The 27,917-nt window shown below is 33.4% G+C and overlaps 1 protein-coding gene across 2 annotated transcripts; it reads right to left on the reverse strand.

Moving 5' to 3' along the window:
• Positions 1–446: 446 nt before the first annotated feature.
• LOC143078919 (cystathionine beta-synthase-like) lies at positions 447–27,879 on the reverse strand. Of its 2 annotated transcripts, XM_076253982.1 has the most exons (17): positions 27,724–27,879; positions 25,701–25,850; positions 24,384–24,490; positions 18,902–19,036; positions 17,622–17,701; positions 17,235–17,369; positions 11,793–11,862; positions 11,213–11,304; positions 10,855–10,980; positions 8,479–8,563; positions 8,029–8,140; positions 6,989–7,069; positions 6,437–6,454; positions 2,966–3,100; positions 1,677–1,785; positions 1,387–1,471; positions 447–700 (listed from the first exon to the last, which is right to left on the reverse strand). In XM_076253982.1, exons 2-17 carry the CDS (start codon positions 25,838–25,840, stop codon positions 603–605), a joined length of 1,608 nt encoding a protein of 535 aa, XP_076110097.1. In that variant the 5' UTR covers positions 25,841–25,850; positions 27,724–27,879; the 3' UTR covers positions 447–602. The 2 variants fall into 2 exon arrangements, with proteins under 2 accessions (XP_076110097.1, XP_076110098.1); XM_076253983.1 differs by lacking the exon at positions 6,437–6,454 and having other exon boundaries at positions 27,724–27,878.
• Between the last annotated feature and the right edge of the window lie 38 nt (positions 27,880–27,917).

Genomic DNA, 27,917 nt, shown 5'->3' on the forward strand with positions numbered 1-27,917 from the left:
TTTTTGATTAATGAAAGTCAGATTTCCGGTATTGATATGCTAGTATGATAAAGTGTTCATTTTATATCCTCATAGTTCTCGTACATATAAGAAATAAAAAAAATTATGCTGGTCTTGATTTTGCTAAGAACTATTTGGCAATTCATAGCATTTGTTTATGTTACTGTTTTCTTTAGGTGACATGTTAATGGCCTAATTAACACCTTTGATGGTCTTTAATCTGTTGATCACTTTATCATGGGTTAATTAGTGTTATCACTACGATTTACACGGGTCAATGTTTACTTTTTACTTTGCAATTTCCTTCAATCTAGACTATTTGTAACCCTCGTTTCTAAAGGCTTCAATTTTTCAATTTTATTTTTTTTAGAAAACTAAAATCCACGAATTTAAAAACCCACGAACATGTAAATATTGCTCAAACCACGAAAATTGATACCCACGAATTAAAGTACTTTCACAGTAACTATTATGCTAGGAATGTAATAACTAAAGTGCACTTGTATGCACATAACCAAAAGAATTCATAAAATTAAAAATTTAAGTTCAAAGATAATAGCACTTTCACATCACTGTCCTAGCTGATAGTAACACCAATAAAGTTATGCTGGATGTTGTTTGGTTATAAAGTTCAAAAGGTCGATTCGTGTAGCAAGTCCAAAAATCATTTGCTTCTTGGACATCAAACTCTGGCCTTCATCTGAAATAAAAACAGAATATCATAGCTACTTATTGAAAAAATAAATCAAATAGTTGAAAAATGGTTTTCTATTTTTATTTAGTAATCTTGCTGTAATTTTATCTATTCAGTAAATAAAAAAATTAAAATAGACCTATATCTATATTTGATTTGTTTTGGCTACAAAAACCAATCAAGTCACTGAATACACCTTATCGTTATTTGTCCGCCATTACTGGATATCAAACAGGTTTCCGTAAAACAAAATACCTGACGCCACAATGGAAAAGTGATTGTTGTATGCGTCAAAAGTTCAAGCGGCAAGGTCAGTGGCCTTAGTAGGCTAATAGTGATAAGGTTTTCAGAAAATATCCAACGCTTCAATAGAAAAGTGATTGTTTCAAGAAGTTTAAAGTTCAAGCAGCGCAGATTCTCAGGTCAAGCGACATTGGCGCAAATTTCCAAATAGCAATAAGGTGTACATGTATTTAGAAAGATCTACACAAACAACACACACTGTTCATTTCAATGTCATGAGATAAAATAACGATTTTCTACATGAAATATTACAATAGGAAAATCCACAACTTTTGAAATAAAATGTATTAAGCAACACTATCATAACAAATTCTTGGAAACCAGTAATTTGAACTTTTTATGTCATTTTTGGATTAGGGTAAGACAAACATTAAATACTTTGAACTCACATTGTCTTTGGTCATGGACTACTACAACAAAGTGGTCAGTGTCTAGCATCCTTGATATCTGACCAAGAGTTGTACCCATCTGGACCTGTAAATTAAAGAGCAACATCTTAGATATAAATAACATTTAAAAAATATCAGTATATCGTCACCATATTTCAATTAGTAAATATCCATGAAAATTGTAAAAGAGGGTACAAAAAATAAAAGTGTCTAAACAGGAATTTTCATTTTCAATATTTGAACTCAAACAAAATTTTTACACAAACTGTTTGAACTATATAACTTCTTACCTTTTTAAACTGTTTATACATGACAGCACTGACATGGTCTGATGGTTTAACCTTTGACCTGACAACCTGTGACATCATATTACCTACAGTCAACATACCAAGAATCAGTCTAAAAAACAAAGAAAAATGACTATTGTGTTAATTTATTGTAAGTATGCATTTCACTAACAAATTATTGGAGTTGATGATACCAATTTGCATTCATATGTACCTTACTAGTTATGTCTGAACTTTGTCATGAAAGTACATAGTCCTAACTTTTAACATTAGATTAATTAATTGATTGATAGGATTCAACACCACTTTCACTACTATTGGCTATATCCTGGCAGTCAGTTTTTATTTGTTGGGGGTGGGGGGCTAGAGTGCTAGGAGAGAACCACTGACCTTCGGCAGGACATCTAGCTTTGATATGAAAAAATCCCATATAACATTATGAATAATATTTTTTGGAACAACTGTCTAATTAAAGGTTGTTTTTTTGGGGATGTACAAGTACCCGGCCATGTCCACTTGTATTTTTGTCCATCTGATGAGTTCAGCCTTTTTCAACTGATTTTTATAGTTCGTTCTTATGTTGTACTGTTATACCACTGTCCCAGGTTAGGGGGAGGGTTGGGATTCTGCTAACATGTTAAACCCCGCCACATTATTTATGTATGTGCATGTTCCAAGTCAGGAGCCTGTAATTCAGTGGTTGTTGTTTGTTTATGTGTTGCATATTTGTTTTTCGTTCTTTTTTTTATACAAATAAGGCCATTAGTTTTCTTGTTTGAATTGTTTTACATTGTCATATCAGGGCCTTTAACAGCTGACTATGCAGTATTGGCTTTGCTCATTGTTTAAGGCCTTATGGTGACCAATAGTTGTTAATGTCTGTGTCATTTTAGTCTTTTGTGGACAGTTGTCTCATTGGCAATCATACCACATCTTCTTTTTTATAAGGCCTAGACCCAATAACATAAATATGCCTAGTATAACAGTGATATAACTGTTAATGTGCCTTCTCTGTGTTACATCATATGTCCCAGTTAATTCATTTGAAGTATGAACAACTCATCATCTATTGTATTGGAAATTATGAAGTAGTAGTTTAAAAGATCCTAACGTGTTTTCTTTTTACAACTCATCACTGTCAATTTTCTTACGAAATATTAAGTAATTCTGAAAGGTTGTATCTGAGAAATGGAGTTACGAAAATATTTGATAAAAGAGAAACAAATCGCCCAAAGGATGACCAATGTGATTACAATATACCCCCTACATAGGGAATATAATAATATTATTACCCAGCTTCATTAACTACTGGTACTTGGTCAAACCCTTCCTTGTTTAGTAGCTCCAATGTTTCCTGTATGGTAACAGTTGGTGTCACAGTCAGTGGAGCTCTTAAAGATAAACTACTCACTGGTAGATTCCACCACCTAAAAAATAAACACATAATTCATACACATAATAAAATAGAGGCTCCAATGAGACTGCTTATCTCCCCTGATGCTTTTGTATAAAACTGATACAATGCAAAAAGAACATATGTGTTTAATGCTAATTGTGTGGGCGAATATCTGTTCTTAATTAGTTTTGCTGGAAGACAAATTCAATTTAAGATCTCAATCAAACAACCTTTTTAAGGTTCCTGTATTGTTGGTCACTTTAGCTGTTCAAAATATCAGACAATCTATTATAATTTTAATATCTGCTGTAGTTCAGTTTAAACCAAAATAAACACGATATGTATTCATTTTGGCAATAACTCTAGATCTGATAAGGTCAACTATTGATGTCAGCAGTGTAACTTATTTGCAGGTCTTGCCTTGCTGATTATTTTACTGTATAAAGTTTCCTTCATAGTCTTATAGATACAGCTAAGAATGCCAAGAAAAAGCAATTTGAAGACTTAGAAAAAAAAGTTCACAAGATTTCTGTCATTTTGGCTTATATGTTCATGGATTTTGCTATTTCAGTTTCTGTCAAAATGAAACATGTTTAAAAATTATCATTAAAGGGCAATTACCCCTTTCAGAAGTTAACTGTCTAGTTTATCATTTTTGCAGTAATAGTTTTCTTTATTATAAATTTCAAAATTGTGGCTAAAACACAATAACAGGATAGAAATAGTCATTTAAGGCCAGATTTCAGATTGAAGAGAATTCAAGTTATTTGCATTCTGTAAAAAACAACTACCCTTTTGTCTGTTTATATATAATGCAACTGCCAATATCTTTTCTACCAAGTTATAAATCCTAATCACCTGTTACCACAATATGAATAATATAATACAGTATAAATAAAATGAATATGAATGTTTGACACCTAAATTAGGTTTTTCTTATAAATAAAATAAGTGAATATGTGTCCATGGGTCACAGATGATGCTTAAGCTTGTACAAAAAAAGTATGAATTTGCATAACTCAAGAAAAGTAAAAATGTCACCACCTGAATTTGAGGTTAATCTGTGTTTCGAGGTTTAATAAGCATTGTGTAGAAGTTTCATTATACAGTTGTACAGACATATATATACAAGGGTAAACCTTAAAGCCCCCTCCCCTTCAGAGTGGTAAAAAATAAATCCAAATATTAATCATGAAATATACTTCTTTTAAATTAAAAGGAAAGCAACTGTGATAAAATGTGACCCTGTGGTGTAATAGACTATAACACAGCATCAACACACTCAGTGTAACAATCTTTTCATATGTGAATTTTAGGAGAAAAGAAATAAGGATCAATGGTAGTTCCCTCAAAAGGAAACATTCAAAGTTGAAATACTGTCTACATACAATAGTTAAGAAAGAATAGTAGACAGAAAAAAATCTACAGAAGAACAGATAAAAAATCTTAACAATAATACAAAGTAGTTTAGAATTGAGGAGGCATTACAACATGACATGTACAATGATGACAGTAGTTTAGAAAAAGCTATGGATAACTAATTAATCATATGATAAGTTGGTACCCAATTAATACTTTCTATTTTTCAATAGGGAGAATGCTCACATTAATGAATTAATTACACCTTATGTAAGAATCCGGGGTTTTGATTGGTTAATAGCCAGTGTATTTTTCACCAATTTACTGTTATCAAATAAATATCGTTCATTTTTACCGTGGTATTTGCTAAAAGGATATGCCTTTTTTACCCTCTCTGCCGTGGTATTTGCCAAAAAATACTCTATCCGACTGGAGGCTTGTAACGTCACGATCATCAATGCGTTTTAGTACATTAACATTCGGTGTAATTAAACAGATATATATATCATGTTATTGAGGGGTATTTGTGAAAAATACCAGTCTTGAGAATGAATTTCCCTCGCCTTACGGCTCGTGAAATTTAACATTCTCTCGACTGGTATTTTTCGCAAATACCCCTCCTTAACATGATATATCTGTTCAAAAACACTGAAAGAAAGCTGATAAAGTACTAGACTGGTAAAAAAATTGATGCCATTTTAAATATAGTTATATAATATAGGCTGTTTGTGTTGTGTTGGATTGCTGTCTACAATATCTCTTTTATTTTTATTCTGTTTTATAATAAATAAACTTCTTAGATACTTTAAAGAAACAACACCAACAACGTCAAAATGCATGTACACAATTTAGATGCAGTGCAACCAAATAAACAAGTTTAGTGAACCAAATCCATGAGCAGCAGTGCAACCAAATTGACACCTCTGTGAACCAAATCCATGACAAGCCGTGCAACCAAATTGACACCTCTGTGAACCAAATCTATGAGCAACAGTGCAACCAAATTGACACCTCGGTGAACCAAATCCCTGAGCAGCAGTGCAACCAAATTGACACCTCTGTGAACCAAATCCCTGACAAGCAGTGCAACCAAATTGACACCTCTGTGAACCAAATCCCTGACAAGCCGTGCAACCAAATGGACACCTGTGAACTAAATCCACAAGCAGCAGTACAACCAAATTGTAACCTCTTTGAACCAAATCCCCGACAAGCAGTGCAACCAATGGACACCTTTGTGAACCAAATCCCTGACAAGCAATATCTGTGCCAACAAATTGACAAGTTTATGAACCAAATCCATGAAGACCAGTGCAACCAAATGGACAAGTTTATGAACTAAATCCCTCACAAGCAATGCAACCAAATGGACAAGTTTGTGACCCAATCCATGAAGGGCAGTGCAACCAAAGATGACAAGTTTGTGAACCAAATCCCTGACAAGCAATGCAACCAAAAGTTTGTGAACCAAATCCATGACCATTGCTCTCTTTATAAAAATTACAACTCTTACTATTAGAAATCATTGTTTTTATATTGCAGTTATGTTATGCTCACCCCTACCATTAAAATTTGTTGGTTCAAAACAAAAATTTGATAAAAATAAACTCTTATCAGAGCATCTAACCAATCTGTCTATAATGTCAGATAACCAAAATGACCAAGTTATTAAACTTGCTAACAATTTATTAATAACAATATACAATATAAGGCCATATAACTTTTTAACTTCTGAGCTTGAAAATCATTAAAAAGGATGAATGAACAATGATTTATCAAATTTCACCTAAAAAAAGAAGATATTGAGATTACAAAGGGTCAAACACTTCAGACCACCAACCACAAATAAGTATAAGTATAAATATGGACAGGTGAAAATAAAAGGATAAGCTGTTTTTCTTGATTTTGTTTAAACAGCTGAATGAAAATACACACTTGATATTTCCTAAACTACCACAAAGAAGTTATGATGATTTGTTAAATGATGAAATAGAAAAAAAATTGCTACCTGTTTTTCGTGTCAGTCCTAAAACAATATAAACATCTGAATATACAATTTTACTATTTAGTACTGCTTGTTTCTTGGATAATTCTACATGCTGAAGTTACTAAATGTTGCTGATCTTATAGAAAACCATGCATAAGTGTTTTGATGGGAATCATATAGAAAACCATGCAAAGTGTATTGTAGCATGTGTAGTTAATCCCACAGAATATCATGAGATTTGGTACACACAACACTTTGGCTATGCCAGTTTCACTTATAAAATGTTTTGCTTAAATTACATTGGATAGTGGAGTTTTGCAGTGCCATTTTTTCATCCTTTTGATTGCTAGAAAATTGTCAATAACTAATTCAAATTAGAAGCTTATTAATGTATTCAACTTCAAAAAAAAAAAAAAAAACATGACCAAAAAATGCTATTGGAGTTCTACATTGCAAATAATTCAAGATGCAGGTTTCATTTCTATCAAGACTAATCTGACTGTAAATATCCTACAAAATCTAGAGATCAAATTAAAAATAAAAACTCTTCAATCATTTTCTGTGATATCTTACCATTCGTCAGCAGATGGGACCTGGTTATCAATCTGTAGGAAATCTCTCTGGCTCATCCAATCATCACTCAGAAATTTTGTCCTGAAAAAAATGTCAAAATGTTAGAAATGCTAGAAAAGCTAGCACATCATTAGTGTGTAGTGTAAATCCCAAATTTCTGATACTCTTCATGAAAAGCTATAAATATTTATCTTTGTTAATCAGTTGCAATATGCATGCTGATGAAAGGAATGAGTAATATTTTCCATTTACAGCCTTACAAGGGCAGATAATTCGCCTTTTCAGAATCTAAAGAACTATGGGTAATCTCATTGTTCATACATCAAAATGAAAATAAATTACGTCATTGGTTAAATTTCCATTGTTAAAACGTTTTAAACCAATCACAATGTTTTGATGTACACTTTTGAAAATATTACCCAGAATGCATTAGATTCTGAAACGGCAAATTGGCATATATTTCACAATAGATTATATATGACATTATTGGAGTTAACTCCCTTATTATGAGTTTAATGAATGTACTGTGCTGTCTGTAATGTTAAGTTTTTCGGTTATGCATGGTAACCTCAAAATATGTATCAAATTTTAAGTTTATACAATTATTGGAATTGATTTCACTAAAAAAAATGTTAAGAATCTGAACTAAAATTTACATGAATCACTTTTTACATTAATAAATATATAAGTATCTCACAACAAAAACACAATTAATAAATGTATTTGTCAATTTATAAAGAGACAGTTACCTGTAAATCAAATAAGAAATATTTCATACAAAAATTCCCCCAAATTGTTAAAAGGTACTGTGTGGACATTGATACAAGTTATTATTTAATCTGTTTGATTTATTAAAACAATGTCTTCATACAATTACATGAATTCAGTGATTTTTTTCTATTAGCATACATATAAAATTGAGAATGAAAATGGGGAATGTGTCAAAGAGACAACAACGTGAACAAAGAACAGAAAACAGCCACTTTTTTCTTTGCTTATGTTAATACAACATATATCTAACAATCCACCCTGTGACTTACATATAATTTCTGACAGAATCTGCTAAAATAACAACACATCTTTGTCCTTCTTTCAATCCAAAATCTTTGGCGGCTTTTAAGGCACAATACATTGTTGCCCCAGAACTGCCACCTGGAAAGATAAATTTAATACTAGAAATAGAGGTGGAATGATAAGTTATGTTTTTGCCCCATTAATTTGAATCAATAAGATAGCAGACATTGTCAAGCTAAGCATTTCCCCATTTGTACTTCAAATTATCTGAAATTAGGAAGTCTGACAGATCTAATTTACTCATTATAAAGTAGTTACCACTCTAAATAATTGTCTGCAAAGATTTAGTCACCACAAAGTAGTCCCTCTCCATCTGATTATTTGTCTTCAATGATTTACTCACCACAAAGTAGTCCCTCCTTTCTAATTAGTAATCATCTGGGCAAGAATGAATCTTTATGTAATGATTTACTCACCACAAAGTAGTCCCTCCTCTCTGATTAATCGTCTTGACATGATAAATGAATCTTTATCCAATGATTTGTACCACTTGTCCACTTGCTGAAATAAAATATAAGTTAAGTATGTATATAAAGTAGTATATATATGTAATCAGCAAGGCCAAAAATCAAAGCCTTAAAGGCTGTAAAAGCAATTGCTGCCATGTTAATGTTTGGGGACTTTTATTTTTCATCCACATATATACAAGAATTAAACCTGACATGAGTGTTGTCTAGTTAAAAGTAAGAAGGTTTTATCTTTATATAAATAAAAGACTTTAGCAGAAAGTCATTTTTAATATGTTTTATATTTCACAAGGAGACACGTTTACCAGGCTAAAGTTGGGGTCAAATATACATGTGCTGAAACATATAACTCAAAAAGAAATCATCATGGATTATCCCCTGGTAGTGTTTGTAACTTCCTTGGCAGTAATTTCCTTTATTGATTTAATTTTAACAATTTTCTTTATTAATTTATATTTAACCATTAACACAAATGATTAAGTTAAAACATTTCAACTTTCCAGACGCAAATGTTAAAAAACGGGAAAGAAATAAAATATCTTACAAGACATAAACATGTAAAGAATAAATGTATATTTCAGCTTAATAAAAATATTTTCATAATGTTACTTTGTCATCATTTTTAAAACTAAGTTCCAAACATTATTGCTCAGTTGATATGTGTCCTTCTGATGCGGTACGAGCACAGGCACTTGTTTCTATCCATAGGAAGGTCGATTATCCATATAAATAGTTTTATATGGATAGTCGACCTTCCTATGGATAGAAACAAGTGCATGTGGGTACGAGATAACTACAATTCTCATGCAATCCCGAAAAGGGGGGTCATCACAGACAAACATGACATTAAATCGTTATCACTGAACTAGTATATATATTGTATAGGGGCCAGCTGAAGGACGCCTCCGGGTGCGGGAATTTTTCGCTGCACTGAAGACCTGTTGGTGACCTTAATTCTGCTGTTGTATGTTTTTCTATGGTCGGGTTGTTGTCTCTTTGACAAATTCCCCATTTCCATTCTCAATTTTATTATACGAACAAGAACAAACAGCTCTACGTTGCTTTGATATTTATCAATTTTTAGGAAACATTGCGAAAAATGATCTTCAATATTTCGAAAACATGTGAAATAAAATTGCTAACACGGTGGACCGTCGAGTGTCAACAAACGTAGTAGACTTGTTCACTGAAAAGACGAGGATAATGGTTTCATCTGACAAGTCACATTTGTTATGCAAACCCAGTTTTGATCATGATATTTAAAAAGACGTACTTTTTTCAATCTATGTATTAATAAACTAGAAAATTCCAAATTGTAAATATCTCTTCATCTGGACCGACTTGGCATCTACTACGTTTGGACGGGTCCATTTCATTAGTAAATATTACGGAGTTTTGACAGAAAAGGAAAACGAACTTATTGTTATGTGTTTTCAACAAGGGTTTCGTTCCGCTAAATTATTTGCGCAAATAAAGTTTGTCTATTTTTAGATTACAGGTAATAATTTGACACTACGCATTAACCTGTGTAGTGATTTTGATTTTACGATAAATGTATGAATGAACGATAATTTTATGAATGAACAAGAGCACCTGACCTCTTAAAGAAACACAAATTAAACATAAAAAACCGTATTTATTAGGAGATAATTCAGTTAAATTTTCAATACTAAATCAACAACTGAAATGAATCCATATTTTGTTGAAACATCGTACGAACGGCGGAAAACGGAATCGCATTTATAAAAATGTACTTTTTTTCACTCGGACTTCTATGTTATTTGATAGTCAAACGGTTGACCCTTTAAATACAAAAATACATCTACAAGAACATATTCTGAAACTTCTTAAATCCACTAACGTTTTTTTAAAGTTTCAAGCTATGTATTGCATTAGAAAACATACATAGGTGTTAAAGAATGACTGACCAGGAGCCTGTTTAACAAAATACTATGGCTTGATCTGGGCGGAGTCTCTGATCTGGGTCACAAAGATGGCCATACGCGACGGCATTAAAGCAATTGCTTTAAAAAACCAAATATCACTACTATTTTTAGTTTTTAAAAAGGATGCAAAACAAGAATATTAAGTTCACTCAAAGTGAAGAATTTGAATAAATAGTCGCTAGACATCCTGTATTTTGGGTGGGCTTTGCCCATTGTTGAAGGCTGTACAGTGACCAATAATTGTTAATGTGGGCTTTGCCCATTGTTGAAGGCTGTACAGTGACCAATAATTGTTAATGTTTGTGCCATTTGGTCTCTAGTGGAGAGTTGTCTCATTGGCAATCATACCACATGTTCTCTTTTATATCATATAACTTACTGATCTATCACAAACTGTTGGTATAAAGTCATAACCAGTTCCCTCAACTTCATAACCTGTCACGTCTGTTTTATTTAACTGTTCTGGTTCAGCAATAACAGAACCTTCTGGATCAACACCAATGATCTAAAATAAATACAATGCATTCAGTCAGGGGTACTGGTAATACATGTTCAAGTAATTTACTTGCACAGCTTACCTATTTTGAAGGTACAGTTATATTCCTTAGTTGTCAATATATTTTTTAACTTATTTATCATACCTGCAAAGTCACATTTCTTCACTTCTCTTAAAACCTTTATCCCACACTCTTTTCAATAGTTAATAGTATTTTGAAGGACTAAATAGAACCACTTACTTTACACTTTGGACATTTCTGTTTGATTTTTCTGGCAATGCCTGTCAGTGTTCCTCCTGTTCCAGCCCCTAGTACTACCATGTCTACATTTCCTACAATAAAATAATGATAAATATACAGTATGTGTGGATAGCGCAAAACATAAATGTTTGAATAAAATTTAACATCCAAAGACATTGAATTAATATGAATATGAACCCTGCTTTGTTTTAGACCATCAAGTTGAGCAAGATTTGTATGTGCTAATTCACAAGATAACAATTGACATAAAAAATGTCTTCCTCTGTTTACTTGTACATCATAAACTATAAAATAATAGGCAAAATGTTTTATTTGGTACAAAAGTATATAAACAATGGTTTTATTGAAGACAGTTGCTCTCCAAATATTCTTAATATTGATTTCAATGTAATTTAGGCTGCTGACTAGGTTATTGATGGTTAGTTACACCCCAAAAAAGACATTTATGCAGTTATTTCAAGACAAGATGTGTTCTGTTACAAAGTGAAATCCATTCTTAGACATAAGATTCATTTTTGAAAATGTGAGATTAATCTATAACATGTTTTTATATACATACCATCACAGGAATTCAGTATTTCTTGTGCTGTTCCATCAAAATGAGCTATAGGGTTACTGGCATTTCTGTACTGTTATAACAAAACACATTTTACTTAAAATCTAGATCTCACAAATATGAATTTTTTGACTAATTCTTTCAAGTGTTGATTCGTTTATAGCCTAATCTTTATTTATACCCTACACTCCCAAGGCTTTTCTACCTAAGGAATAGATTACCTTAGCTGTGTTTGGCAAAACGTTTAGGAATTTTTGGTCCTGAATGCTCTTCAACTTCGTACTTTATTTGGCCTTTTTTAACATTTTTTTATACGAGTTTCAACATGTTCAATGATGAGTCTTTTCTAGACTAAGGGCAGGATTTATTACTTTGTTGGTTAAGGATCCGCCGACCTAATTTTGCCGATTTGCAGAATAAACAAAAAATTGACTTTTCATGCTTTTTTATTCCCACCGACCCAAAAAATAACACATTATCTCTAAAAAGTAAATAAAATATCTTTTTTATGAAATGAAATGCATTATTAATCACTAACACAATTTATAACACTTTCTATTGTGAAAACTGAAACTTCCAATTTACGTATCTAAAAATAGACAAATCAATAAAAACTGACCTTGAAATGTTGTTTGCGCAAATAATTTTGCGGAACGAAACCTGTGTTTAAAACCCATTACACATTAAGTTTGTTTCCGGTATTTGTCATCATTCCGTAAGATAGAAAATGGAAAATGAACTTGTCTAACCTTTGAAGACGTCAAGTTGAAGAACTTCATTTAAAACAAATCCTTTGGAATTCCCTACAGATTTGTTTCATTGATAATTAAAAAAAATTTGTCCATTTAGATATAAAAAATGGGAATGCATGACCACTGATGAACCCCATATTCTTGTTTTTCCAGTGGACGAGCCTATTACCAGATTACATTTTGACATGTGTGTTGAGCAGTTAGCAAAATCCTTTAACTCTACTTTCTGCTATATAGATGATGTTCTTTCACTAAATAATTCAAAATTTGGTGACTATATGGAACACATCTATCCCATAAAGGATAAAGGATACTACAGATACAGTTAAGTCAGCCTCATATCTTGACTTACATCTAGAAATTGACAATGAGGGTCGGTTGAAAACAAAACTTTACGACAAAAGAGATGATTTCAGCTTTCCAATTGTGAACTTTCCATTTCTAAGTAGCAACATTCCAGCAGCACCTGCATTCGGGGTATATATCTCCCAATTGATACAATATTCCTGTGCTTGCATTTCCTATCATGATTTTCTTGATAGAGGGTTGCTGCTCACAAGGAAGCTATTAAACCTAGAGTTCCAAATGGTGAAGTTGAAATCATCCCTCCGTAAATTTTACGGACGCCATCACGAGTTGGTTGACCGTTATGGAATATCCGTTTCACAAATGATATCGGATATGTTCCTTACATCGTAACTACAATCCCCTTCCCTTCCATGAATGTGACCTACTGAATTAGACTATTTACCGGATTTGTTGTCACATAAGCAACACATCGGGTGCCACATGTGGAGCAGGATCTGCTTACCCTTCTGGAGCACCTCGGATCACCCCAAGTTTTTGGTGGGGTTCGTGTTGTTTATTCTTTAGTTTTCTATGTTGTGTCATGTGTACTATTGTTTGTCTGTTTGTCTTTTTCATTTTTAGCCATGGCGTTGTCAGTTTATTTTAGATTTCTGAGTTTGGTATCTTTCGTCCCTTTTTTTTTGAGACTTATTTTCTTAAGACGTTTTTGCATGTTTTTCTTTATCAGTTTTTGTGTTTGAAGATCTTCAATCACTTTGTTTCCTGAAATTCAGACCGCCTTTTGCTGTTACAAAAAATAGTACATTACAGTAGTTGCAATATAGGATTAACCATTGCATTATTGCAACAAATCAGTACTTAGTATTTAGTTAAATTAAAATTGAGCGAAGATGTACATTTAGTAAATCAGATAACGAGTCTATAGAACACCTATTTTGGAATAGCAATACTGTACAAAATTTTCTACAGGATATTGATAACTGGTTCCTTTCCAGTGGAATAAGTCTCCCAATGAATAAATTAAACTTTCTTTTTGGAGACGTATCCAAGATATTCCCCAATAACCCATACAACATGATTTTTCTTTATATGTGTATAATTCTAGATGCTTTAAAAAGAATCTCTTATTGCAGGCAATGATAACTAGAGGCTCTAAAGAGCCTGTGTCGCTCACCTTGGTCTATGTGAATATTAAACAATGGACACAGATGGATTCATGACAAAATTGTGTTTTGGTGATGGTGATGTGTTTGTAGATCTTACTTTACTAAACATTCTTGCTGCTTACAATTATCTCTATCTATAACAGTACTTTCTGTGGAAAATGTTATTGAAAATCTTCAAATTCTAAGAAAATTGTTAAAAATTTACTATGAAGGGCAATAACTCCTTAGGGGGTCAATTGACTATTTTGGTCATAAGTGACTTATTTTTAGTTCTTACTTTGCTGTACATTATTGCTGTTTACAGTTTATCTCTATCTATAATAATATTCAAGATAATAACAAAAAAAACAGCAAAATTTCCTCAAAATTACCAATTCAGGGGCAGCAACCTAACAACCAATTATCCGATTCATCTGAAAATTCCAGGGCAGATAGATCGTGACCTGATCAACAATTTTACTTCCTGTCAGATTTGCTCTTTATGCTTTGGTTTTTGAGTTATAAGCCAAAAACTGCATTTTACCCCCATGTTTTATTTTTAGCCATGGCGGCCATCTTGGTTTGTTGGCCGATTTACCGGACACATTTTTTAAACTAGATACCCCAATGATGATTATGGCTAAGTTTGGTTAAATTTGGCCCAGTAGTTTCAGAGGAGAAGATTTTTCTAAAAGATTACTAAGATTTACGAAAAATGGTTAAAAATTGACTATAAAGGGCAATAACTCCTAAAGTGGTCAACTGACCATTTTGGTCTTGTTGACTTATTTGTAAATCTTACTTTGCTGAACATTATTGCTGTTTACAGTTTATCTCTATCTATAATAATATTCAAGATAATAACCAAAAACAGCAAAATTTCCTTAAAATTACCATTTCAGGGGCAGCAACCCAACAACGGAATGTCCGATTCATCTGAAAATTTCAGGGCAGATAGATCTTAATCTGATGAACAATTTTACTCCGTCAGATTTGCTCTAAATGCTTTGGTTTTTGAGTTATAAGCCAAAAACTGCATTTTACCCCTATGTTCTATTTTTAGCCATGGTGGCCATCTTGGTTGGTTGGCCGGGTCACCGGACACATTTTTTAAACTAGATACCCCAATGATGATTATGGCCAAGTTTGGTTAAATTTGGCGCAGTAGTTTCAGAGGAGAAGATTTTTCTACAAGATTACTAAGATTTATGAAAAATGGTTAAAAATTGACTATAAAGGGCAATAACTCCTAAAGGGGTCAACTGACCATTTCGGTCATGTTGACTTATTTGTAAATCTTACTTTGCTGAACATTATTGCTGTTTACAGTTTATCTTTATCTATAACAATATTCAAGATAATAACCAAAAACAGCAAAATTTCCTTAAAATTACATATTCAGGGGCAGCAACCCAACAACGGGTTGTCTGATTCATCTGAAAATTTCAGGGCAGATAGATCTTGACCTGATAAACAATTTCACCCCATGTCAGATTTGCTCTTAATGCTTTGGTTTTTGAGTTATAAGCCAAAAACTGCATTTTACCCCTATGTTCTATTTTTAGCCATGGCGGCCATCTTGGTTGGTTGGCGGGGTCACGCCACACATTTTTTAAACTAGATACCCCAATGATGATTGTGGCCAAGTTTGGTTTAATTTGGCCCAGCAGTTTCAGAGGAGAAGATTTTTGTAAAAGTTAACGACGACGGACGACAGACGACAGACGACGGACGACGACGACTGACGCCGGACGCAAAGTGATGGGAAAAGCTCACTTGGCCCTTCGGGCCAGGTGAGCTAATAAAGCTGAATGATATTTATACATTAGAGAGTATGATAGCTGTAAAAAATAAAAAGATAGCTGAATTTGACACTGTATAGAATGTTTTTGAAAAAGTTTTATTGAATACCAGCTAATGTCTTCTTTTTTTTGTTACAATTACTCATGACTATTTAATTATAATGTATTTTAAAGAAAATATTATTGTCATGTTATGTACTTAATCTGTGTTGATAGCTGTTACGAAAGAAATATGTCTCGTTAATTTTGAAAATATTTTTTTTCAACATGAATATGTGAATTAGTTTCAGGCTACTTTTGTGAAATGACAATTTAATTTCGTCTTTTTCCATGGACACAACCCCTCTTTTTTCATAGAAAATTATTAGACGATGTCATGTGATGTAAAGGCAGCTGAGCAATAATATTTCATTGAACTAGTATATAAGAACAATGAAGAAATGATGATAAAATAGCAAACCAAACATATTGTTAGAAAGGTAAAATATATTTTTTTTGGCATATTTTTCTGTCTTGAGAGATATTTTTTTTCTTTTTTTTTTCACACCGACTGACCCAACTTTTTAATGGGGAAAATCCGTAAATCCACAAAATAAAAAACCCAGGCCTAAAGTTCACGAAACAATTGTCTGGTGCTTATATAAAATTTCAAGCCTGGTATCTATGATGAGTTTATTTCCTATAGACATAGATATGGAAAATACTATTTGATGATTTTATCTTGTGTGTGGTGATTACATTATTCAACTTACCCAGTAATATATTTTTACCGTCAGTGATGTTTTACATATAACCATGATAACCAAACTTGATAATGAATACACAGCTACTTTTGCATAGGTACTATTTCTGTACTCAACAATTTTGTAGTACTGGAAATTTACTTTTAATATTCAGTACTATTGTGTGACTATAAAATTATGGTAATATTTAGGTACCTGTATTTTACGGTACTGTATTTGTACTTGAAATTTAGGTACTACAGATTTTTGGTTACTACCTTTACTTTTTTAGCATTTTGTAAGATTTTTCTATTTCAAATCTCCCAAAGTTATGATTTTCAAACATGGAGTATTGTATTATTTCTGTACAAAAATATTGAGTGCAAATCAAGTACTGTAAAATAAAAGTACCTAAATATTACCATAGTTTTAAAGTAAAGAAATAGTACTAAATATTAAAAGTAAATTTCCAGTACTGCATATTTTTAGTACAGAAATAGTACCTATGCAAAAGTAGCTGTGTACATTTTCAGGTCTAGGTAAATCACAGAACCATGTAAATAGTTTTTCTCAGAGCTTTCTTTAATTTCCTTGTTTGTCAAAGAAGTATTGTTTCATGCAACTACCGTTGATATCTGTTTGCTTTATACACTACTAAAATATAAAATTTATACCAGTTGTATTTAATAATGTCAATATATCTATATCTATCTACCTGGTCGAGAATATGTGAGTTTGGAATTTCTTCCATTAAACGTTTAGCTACACCAATGTGAGATTCTGGTGAATCAAAAGCTGCAGATGTTGGAGTTCTCACTATCTCAGCTCCAAAGGCCCGGAGGACATCAACCTAAACCAAAAAAAATAAAAAATTTCTCCTAAATGTGAACGGTAAAAAAAGGTGAAAGTGATAAATATACACTAGTATATTAACTAATGAAAGCAATTATTTATTTTTTCTTTGTTCTGTCTTTTTACATTAAATCTATACACATCTTCATGATAATTTAAATACAACTTGTTTTAGATAACTCAAAATTAAAAAAGGCCTTGTATGAGCAATATAACCCATACATAGACACACAACTGACAAAAGCATTACCTTTTCTCGACTCATTTTCTCTGGCATTACAATAATACATCTGTAACCTTTGACTGCAGCAGCCATTGCTAGTCCAATACCTGTAAATAAATCAAAACATTACATTTATATCTAACAATATAAATTCTCAACCATCAAGGGAGACAATGAAGAACTTTTTTTAAATATTCAAACTAAAAGTTGGGTATAGTGACAATACTTAGAAATAAGTGTTATTTTTTTAGATTTTCAAAATTTGCCTTTTAACATTCTACTTCTCTGAATCCAGTATTAAATTTTATAACCAGAGAAATATTAATCTGAATAATTCTAGCATCTTTAAATAAATTGTGAGGTCTAATTACCAAACCATTTAATTACTTTTAATAACATTGTTTTGTCTGCACATCCCGTATCATGTGTTTCTGAACACTACCAGTTGCAAATGTACCTGCAATCTGTATATGTTTTTACCTGTATTTCCTGATGTTGGTTCTATAAGAACATCTCCCTGTTTGTGAACACTACCAGTTACCTGCTACCTGTATATGTTTTACCTGTTTTTCCTGTTGTTGGTTCTATAAGAACATCTCCCTGTTTGTGAACACTACCAGTTACCTGCTACCTGTATATGTTTTACCTGTATTTCCTGAAGTTGGTTCTATAAGAACATCTCCCTGTTTGTGAACACTACCAGTTACCTGTATATGTTTTAACCTGTATTTCCTGATGTTGGTTCTATAAGAACATCTCCCTGTTTGAGAACACTACCAGTAAACTGCTACCTGTATGTGTTTTTACCTGTATTTCCTGATGTTGGTTCTATAAGAACATCTCCCTATTTGTGAACACTACCAGTTACCTGCAACCTGTATATGTTTTTACCTGTATTTCTTGATGTTGGTTCTATAAGAACATCTCCCTGTTTGAGAACACTAGTTACCTGCAACCTGTTATGTTTTTACCTGTATTTCCTGATGTTGGTTCTATTAAAACATCTCCCTGTTTGTGAACACTACCAGTTACCTGCAACCTGTATATGTTTTTACCTGTATTTACTGATGTTGGTTCTATTAAAACATCTCCCTGTTTGTGAACACTACCAGTTACCTGCAACCTGTATATGTTTTTACCTATATTTCTTGATGTTGGTTCTATAAGAACATCTCCCTGTTTGAGAACACTACTAGTTACCTGCAACCTGTATATGTTTTTACCTGTATTTCCTGATGTTGGTTCTATTAAAACATCTCTCTGTTTGTGAACACTACCAGTAACCTGCTACCTGTATATGTTTTTACCTGTATTTCCTGATGTTGGTTCTATAAGAACATCTCCTGGTTTAAGAATACCCATCTTCTCGGCATCTTCAACCATTCTATAACCAATTCTGTCTTTCACACTGCCTCCTGGGTTGAAAAACTCACATTTGGCCACTAAAAAAAATCAAGTTACACAAGAAGTAATTGTAACAGGATGCTGTTACGAAGTCTCCCAAACAAAGCTCCCATAACTCGCCATTTATATGGTCCCATGTTCATTTGATTTGAATTTTTGTCCAATAGAAGAATATATATGGCTTACGGGTGGGGATCTCCACCATTTACAAGTATTCAAACAGGAGGGGGTGGTGGTGACCCCCAGGGACTTTACCTACATTTCATTTGATTTGTTTTATTGTCCCATACAAGAATATATGTGGTTTAGGGGTGGGGATGTTGACCGTTTGCAAGTTTTCAAACAAGAGGGGTGGGGTGACTCCCTCGGGACTTCCCTTTTATTTCATTTCATTTGTTTTATTGTCCCCTACAAAAATATATATGGTTTAGGGGTGGGGATCTGGACCATTTACAAGATAATAGCACGTTCTCAAATTGAACGGGGTGGGGGGCAACCCCCAGGAACTTCCATTTAATTTCATTTGATTAGTTTTATTGTCCCATACAAGAATAGATATGGTTTAGGGGTGGGGATGTTGACCGTTTACAAGTTTTCAAACAAGAGGGGGTGGGGTGAGCCCCTAGGGACATCACTTTTATTTCATTTGATTAGTTTTATTGTCCCATACAAGAATAGATATGGTTTAGGGGTGGGGATGGTGACCCTTTACAAGTTTTCAAACAAGAGGGGGTGGGGTGAGCCCCTAGGGACATCACTTTTATTTCATTTCATTTGTTTTATTGTCCCCTACAAGAATATATATGGTTTAGGGGTGGGGATCTGGAACGTTTACAAGATAATAGCACATTCTCAAATTGAACGTGGTGGGGATGACCCCCTGGGGACCTCCCTTTAATGTCATTTGATTTGATTTATCGTCCCATTGAAGAATATATATGGTTTAGGGGTGGGGATCTGGACTGTTTACAAGATAATAGCACATTCTCAAATTGAACGGGGTGGGGATGACCCCCAGGGACTTCCCTTTAATTTCATTTGATTTGTTTTATTGTCCCATTCAAGAATATATATGGTTTAGGGGTGGGGATCTGGACCGTTTACAAGATAATAGCAAATTCTCAAATTGAACGTGGTGGGGATGACCCCCCGGGAACCTCCCTTTAATTTCATTTGATTTGTTTTATCGTCCCATTGAAGAATATATATGGTTTAGGGGTGGGGATCTGGACGGTTTACAAGATAATAGCACATTCTCAAATTGAACGGGGTGGGGATGACCCCCAGGGACTTCCCTTTAATTTCATTTGATTTGTTTTATTGTCCCATTCAAGAATATATATGGTTTAGGGGTGGGGATCTGGACCGTTTACAAGATAAAAGCACATTCTCAAATTGAAGGGGGTGGGGATGACCCCCCAGGGACTCCCCCTATATTTCATGTGATTTGTTTTATTGTCCTATAATCATTTCTGAAGACTGCATGTATCTATCACTTACAATTTTCAAGTTATATTCATTTGAAAATTTTAGAAAATAAAATCCCATAGGGTTCTATAGTAAACCCCTCCCTTCTTTCTAACCCCCAAAATACCCCTTAACAGACCCCAATGGACAAACGAAAGATTGATGGCTCACCTAGACATGTTAGTCTAACATATTGTAAAATCCTAAGTAAATCTGACAAGCCGTTTAGGAGAACTGCTGCGGACAAGTTCATTTTTAAAGTGGCGGAAGAAGAAGAAGAGGAAGAAGAGGAAGAGGAAGAATAATAAAAATAATAAGAACTGACCAAAAACAATAAGTCTCCAAACTTTGTTTGGGAGACTTAATTAAATAGATGGAAAGATAGAGTTTGGTGTTCAGCAGCATTTCAAATGAATATTCAAGACTTGAATGTTAAACTGTTTAAACCCGCTTAATTTGTTTGCACCTGTCTAAAGTAAAGGAACCTTTGTTCAGTGGTTGTTGTTTGTTTATGTGGTTCTTTTATGTTTCTTCTTTCTTATTTTTTTTATTACCTAATAAAGAGTATTTTACTGTTTTATTAATATTTCTATATTATTTGCTATATATATAATATATTTTTACCATTTATGTTCCATGGTCTATTGCACTGGAAATTATCGTTCTATTGCACCTGTGTGCAGTCTATTGCACTGACCTGTTATGACCTCTTATTCTGAAATCTTATTAGTTGAAAAGTATTCATGTTGTCCAATCAAATTAGGTCTTTTAAACGTTCTTGGTATAGCCGTTAAATTTTGAAGAATATTTAATATGTTGACTCTACTGAATGATTTCTTAATATTTAAATTACTCTGATTTCATGTCTGTTATATTGAATTTCAAAAGTATTGGTTGTATATATGTATGCTCCTTACACATCATAATTAATACAGTTGTTACTTTCATGTGTTTTATTTCTAAGAATTTTTAAGAACTGACTTAGTATGTATTAGGTAATAAAACAGTTATTGAATGTGTAACAGTGCAATATATTAAAATATATTTCCCTTGGTATGAAGATCAGCTCATTGTTCTATTGCCCTCAGCTGTTGGCTTCGGGCAATAGAACAATGATCTTCATACCTCGGGAAATATATTTTGATCTATTACATAGTTACATATTTAATTAAAGAACCTATGTGAGCAAGCTCACATACCCCACGTCTTCATATTGTCACTGGAGAAACAAAATCTCACTTCAAAGTCTCGATCTCCTGATTTTGATTCAAAGGAGCTGCGATGACAAACTACTGTTCAGTATTTTTGGGGAATTTAAATTCCAAGCGAGAGGAGTCAACAGTATAGTGAGGCAAATAAGTTCAAAGGGGCGTAACTCCTAGAAAAAAAATTGAATCGCAATTTCCCGTAGATATGCACAACTACATAGTATGTCCTTATTATCTGAAAAGGTTTCGTGAAATTCTGTTGTGTGGTTTGAGAGGAGTTGCGATGACAAACTGTTGCAGTAGTACATAAATTCCAAGCGAGAGGAGTCAACAGTATAGTGAGGCAAATAAGTTCAAAGGGGCGTAACTCCTAGAAAAAAAATTGAATCGCAATTTCCCGTCGATATGCACAACTACATAGTATGTCCTTATTATCTGAAAAGGTTTCGTGAAATTCTGTTGTGTGGTTTGAGAGGAGTTGTGATGACAAACTGTTGCAGTAGTACATTAAAGTAAATAAGTTCAAAGGGGCGTAACTCCTAGAAAAAAAATTGAATCGCAATTTCCTGTCGATATGCACAACTACATAGTATGTCCTTATTATCTGAAAAGGTTTCGTGAAATTCTGTTGTGTGGTTTGAGAGGAGTTGCGATGACAAACTGTTGCAGTAGTACATTAAAGTAAATAAGTTCAAAGGGGCATAACTCCTAGAAAAAAAATTGAATCGCAATTTCCCGTCGATATGCACAACTACATAGTATGTCCTTATTATCTGAAAAGGTTTCGTGAAATTCTGTTGTGTGATTTGAGAGGAGTTGCGATGACAAACTGTTGCAGTAGTACATTAAAGTAAATAAGTTCAAAGGGGCGTAACTCCTAGAAAAACAAGAGTGCACACACTGAAATGTCTCGCCTTCTATACTAATCATTGATATTATGTTGACAGTACTAAGTATAAAGCTAAGCTTTATTACAACTGTCACATAAACTTAACATTAACCAAGATAACTAAACAAAGACCAATGAACCTTGAAAATGAGGTCAAGGTCAGATGAACCAAGCCAGGTAGACATGTACAGCTAACAATGCTTCTATACAACATATATAGTTGACCCATTACTTATAGTTTAAGAAAAATAGACCAAAACACAAAAACTTAACACTGTGCAATGAACCGTGAAAATGAGGTCACGGTCAAATAAAACCTGCGCAACTGACATAAAGATCATAAAATATTTCCATACACCAAATATAGTTGACCTATGGCATACAGTATTAGATAAAAAGACCGAAACTCAAAAACTTAACTTTGACCACTGAACCATGAAAATGAGGTCAAGGTCACATGACATCTGCCCGCTAGACATGTACACCTTACAATCATTCCATACAACAAATATAGTAGACCTATTGCATATAGTATGAGAAAAATAGACCAAAACACAAAAATTTAACTATAACCACTGAACCATGAAAATGAGGTCAAGGTCAGATGACACCTGCGAGTTGGACATCTACACCTTACAGTCCTTCCATACACCGAATATACTAGCCCTATTGATTATAGTATCTGAGATATGGACTTGACCACCAAAACTTAACCTTGTTCACTGATCCATGAAATGAGGTCGAGGTCAAGTGAAAACTGTCTGACAGACATGAAGACCTTGCAAGGTACGCACATATTAAATATAATTATCCTATTACTTATAATAAGAGAGAATTCAACATTATAAAAAATTTGAACTTTTTTTTCAAGTGGTCACTGAACCATGAAAATGAGGTCAAGGACATTGGACATGTGACTGACGGAAACTTCGTAACATGAAGCATCTATATACAAAGTATGAAGCATCCAGGTCTTCCACCTTCTAAAATATAAAGCTTTTAAGAAGTGAGCTAACACCGCCGCCGCCGCCGCCGGATCACTATCCCTATGTCGAGCTTTCTGCAACAAAAGTTGCAGGCTCGACAAAAATTGAATCGCAATTTCCCGTCGATATGCACAACTACATAGTATGTCCCTATTATCTGAAAAGGTTTCGTGAAATTCTATTGTGTGGTTTGAGAGGAGTTGCGATGACAAGAAACAGGACTGACGGATGGACTGACGGACGGACGGACGGGTCAAAAACATTATACCCTCCGCAACCCGTTGCGTGGGGTATAATAACTGTATAATACAGATTAGACTGTTGGTTTTCCTGTTTGAATGTTTTACACTGGCCATTTTGGGGCCTTTTATAGCTTTCTGTGCTTATTAGTACAAAGGTAAACTTAAGCATGTTATGTATGTGATGATCCAAACTTAAAAAGAAGCCTATAACAAGATTCTTTCATTAACAAAGTACAAACACTTGATGTGACATAATTCTTTGATTCAAGGATAGATGGACTCTGGTTTAATCTCTGTTTGTATCAGGAGAACTGTCGAGATGTGGACCAGGATCCCAGACTATTGAAATGAATACCTTCATTGGCCATGGCTTGAATGCACATACATGTATATATATAGATCTTCATGTTGTTAATTATCTTTTTACATGTCTCCATTTTTGTCAATTGTAAATTCGACATTTATATGTGATAGAATGATGCTATCATTGAAGAGTCCCCATTTGATTATATAATATTTACATAATATAATATCTCTACTTGTACATTGTTGTATGTCTAAAGTCAGACAGTAATACTAAAAGTTTAACTCACATATATCACATTGAAGCCCTTCTTTCTTTGGAATGTTGTTGAGTTTGACCAAAGGTGTGTTACCAATCTGATGTAAAATATTTGGCAGAATCTTAGGTTTTGGTGTTCTAAAAATTAAAAAAAAGATTACTCAATAACATGTCACTTAAACCTCGGTCATATATCTTTTTTTATTCTGAAAGTAATTTTCTAAACACTAAGTATATGCACTTGAAAAGACATTTCTACCATGATTACCATTTCCATTTGCAATTAATTTGACAAACTTCAATAAACCATGTTCAAAGCATATTTTTTTTTAACAATTTTTGAAGGAAGATAATAAATAACAGAGACACACTCATTAGGAGGATTTAGATCCCCTTTTCTGGGAAAAAATGGTTGATTATATTGGGGATCACTGAAGCATGACCGGAATGGGCTCCCTCTTAGGCTGTCAGTGGGCCCCCCCTTATGAAAATTTCTGGATCTGCCACTGACACTGTATTTTTGCAGAAATGCATTTTATAAATATTCTGAGACATGTTTTTCCTAGAGTTTCATTTATGATGGAATAAAGTGTATAGACATGATCATATGATAGAAGAACTACATGTACATGTACACTAGTGTACAGACAATATACATAAGACTATCGACTGAAATGTTGAAGTTATCATAATTCACCTGTCTCAGGGCCATGTTTCATTGAGGCCAACTTTCAACATACTTTTATCCTGTTTATGTCAACAATGGATATGACATACCCTTTAAACTAACCAAATCCCCTTAGATACAAAATTATCATTTCATTACACAATCATGACAATACCTGAAACAGTTCACTAACACATAAATGTATGAAACTGAAAAAGAAATACATAGCATAGTAAAACAGAGGCAGACTGCCTTGATCATCTTGTTTTATACTGCAACTAGTTATGTTTATTTCCTTAATATAGTAACAAACATGACAAAGCTATATTTTGTATAAGTCAATTTCATAATGGAACACTTTCTTCACAATCAATCACTGAATCAGGGGTTCATTAAGGGATGAAAGTAAGTTTGACATTTGTTTTACTATTTAAAAAGTTTCAATGTATTAGTTTAAGTTGCAGTATAAAAACAATATTAGGTCAATGTCATAAAAATATAAACTTTTTTGTACTCGGCACAAAAGTGGGTAAGGAGTCAGTAGAACCTTACCCTTCCACAGTTTCTCAGCCTATTACAAAAATTTTTATATTTTTCTGACATTGACCTTACATTGTATATATTTGACTGTTTTGGTGACTAAACAAATACAATAAATATTTTACTATGGACGAGACTTACACTTCAGCATGTATATGTGGAGACTCCTCCATTGACTTGGCCTGATGAAATGTACATTTGCTAGGCAGATCTGGACGCTGCCACTTCCTGAAAGGACTGTCTGAGACGTTCAAGTTTTCAATTTTTACGATATTAGCCATCTTTATGCTTCTGAAAGAAAATGTTTCTTGTAAAATCATCAAGTCACTGCCAGAACATTTTGATCTGTTGTTTGGCTTTGACACTGCAAACACTTGTTCAATTTTTATTGTAACATGATTATTAATACTGTCAAGTTTTGAGCAGAGTATTTCATCAAAATATATTTTCTATTAACATTCCTTTAAATATGTGAAACAGTTTATTTGCTCCTCGTCATGCGTGTTGATAAGGTTGAAAATACATTTATATTAGTGCTTGCAATATCATATTTATGTCTGTGCATATTCCATGCATCAATTGAAAATTTAGGAAGAATTTCCATGAGTGTAAAATACTAGAAGTATAATTGAGTTAGGTACATATCTATACATGAATTTATGATATTAAATAGTTAAAATACCTACAGTCCATACCAGTATGGTACAGGCCATCAAAACACCTCATTTTGACTACTTTTCCTGTGTTTCTGATTTTAAACTCTTGAAAGGCCTTTAAAGTTGGTTGGATTTTCCTGCACATTTTTTAATGTTTGAGAAATTTGAAGTTTCCGAGTCTGAAGTTTGGTACATTTTGTGTATATGATATCTGTGTGATTGGTGGGTTTTTTTCTATAGTCATAGCATTTTGCATTTGATTAGAAAGAAATAGTGGTGTGCGAATGATGACAAAACTTGTGGTTTAATTTTTTTTGGTACTAATAAATGATGTTTGCTCTTGCCTTCTGTGTGTTTGCTATAAAAAGAGACTGATTCAAGTATGCCATTAGGTTTTATAGTATATGGCTCACTGAGCACAGGACGAATCCATTTTCGGATTGATAGATTTTAAAATTTTACCTGTACCTGTAAAAAAGGTTGTCTACAAGCAGAAGGAATAAAAAGTTCATATTCAACCCTCGAAGCCTGGATTTTTAGATAAAATGCCATTATATTTATTCATGATGGGATTAGGTCCTTCAAATTAACCTTGTAGGAATAATTTAACTGCCAGTAACAGATCTAAAAATATGTTAAATATCAAACAAGCTCGTTATCAGATGACCAGTATGGATTTTGACAAGTAATGAAGTGTGAAGTTGAAGCTCATTTTAAGCATCAAAGGAATTAAATAAAATGAGATGTCAAAACAGTTTGGAGCATTTGAAACAGAACATAAGGTTGCCTGAACTAAATGAGTATAAATGTTGGCCAAAATCTGAATATTATTTGTCTTAGTTATACGTCTTTCAGAATTGTCAAGTCTTTCAAAGTGGTGGGGTTGGACTGGTCAAGGATCCAGGTTATCTGTGATAGTCAAGTTTAGCATATTTATACCCCGTTATGGCATTATTGCAAAGATTCAAAAGTCCTCTATACTAAACCACTAATGACATTTTATATTTTTTATATGCTGTACATTTTTTTAACAAGTTGGGCTCAAGGTGTGCTTTATAAGTAGATTTTATACAAATTATTACACATTAAAAAGGGGAAAAAAAAGAAGTCCCTGTATACTGGGGATTTAAACACCAGAAAACTGGGGTACCCTGAAAACAGATATACCCTAGTCCACATAATTATGACGTCTTGAAAGGCTTTTATAGTATTTTGCTTTGACGTTGATACATGTACATGTACCCTCATAGGCGGATCCAGGGGGGGGGGGGGGCCTTGGGGGGCCCGGGCCCCCCCTTTAGTGGGAAAAAAATGGTTGATTATATAGGATTCATTGAAGCATGACTGGAGCGGGCCCCCCTTTAGGTCAGTCAGCGGGTCCCCCTTAGGAAAAGTTCTGGATCCGCCACTGACCCTACTTTTCGTGACCTGAGCCCAACCTGTTTTATACGCACATATTTCATTTATTGAACATATTTCATTAGTCATCATAAATTAAGTTTAACTACCTGTTTTTGAGATTGTCTGATGTTGAAAAGTTAGCCTGTTTAACTAAGTAACGTTGAAAGCAACGGACAAATTGTTTATAGTACAGATCTATCACACGTGTGTCAAAACAAAGTTTTCCGTTTCAACTATTTATTGGACAAATCTGGGAGGTGTGTCAAAAGGTAAAACTGGTAATGACCTTGACCTTATTTTT

This window comes from Mytilus galloprovincialis, chromosome 6, assembly GCF_965363235.1.
Source record: "Mytilus galloprovincialis chromosome 6, xbMytGall1.hap1.1, whole genome shotgun sequence".
Lineage (NCBI taxonomy): Eukaryota > Metazoa > Mollusca > Bivalvia > Mytilida > Mytilidae > Mytilus > Mytilus galloprovincialis.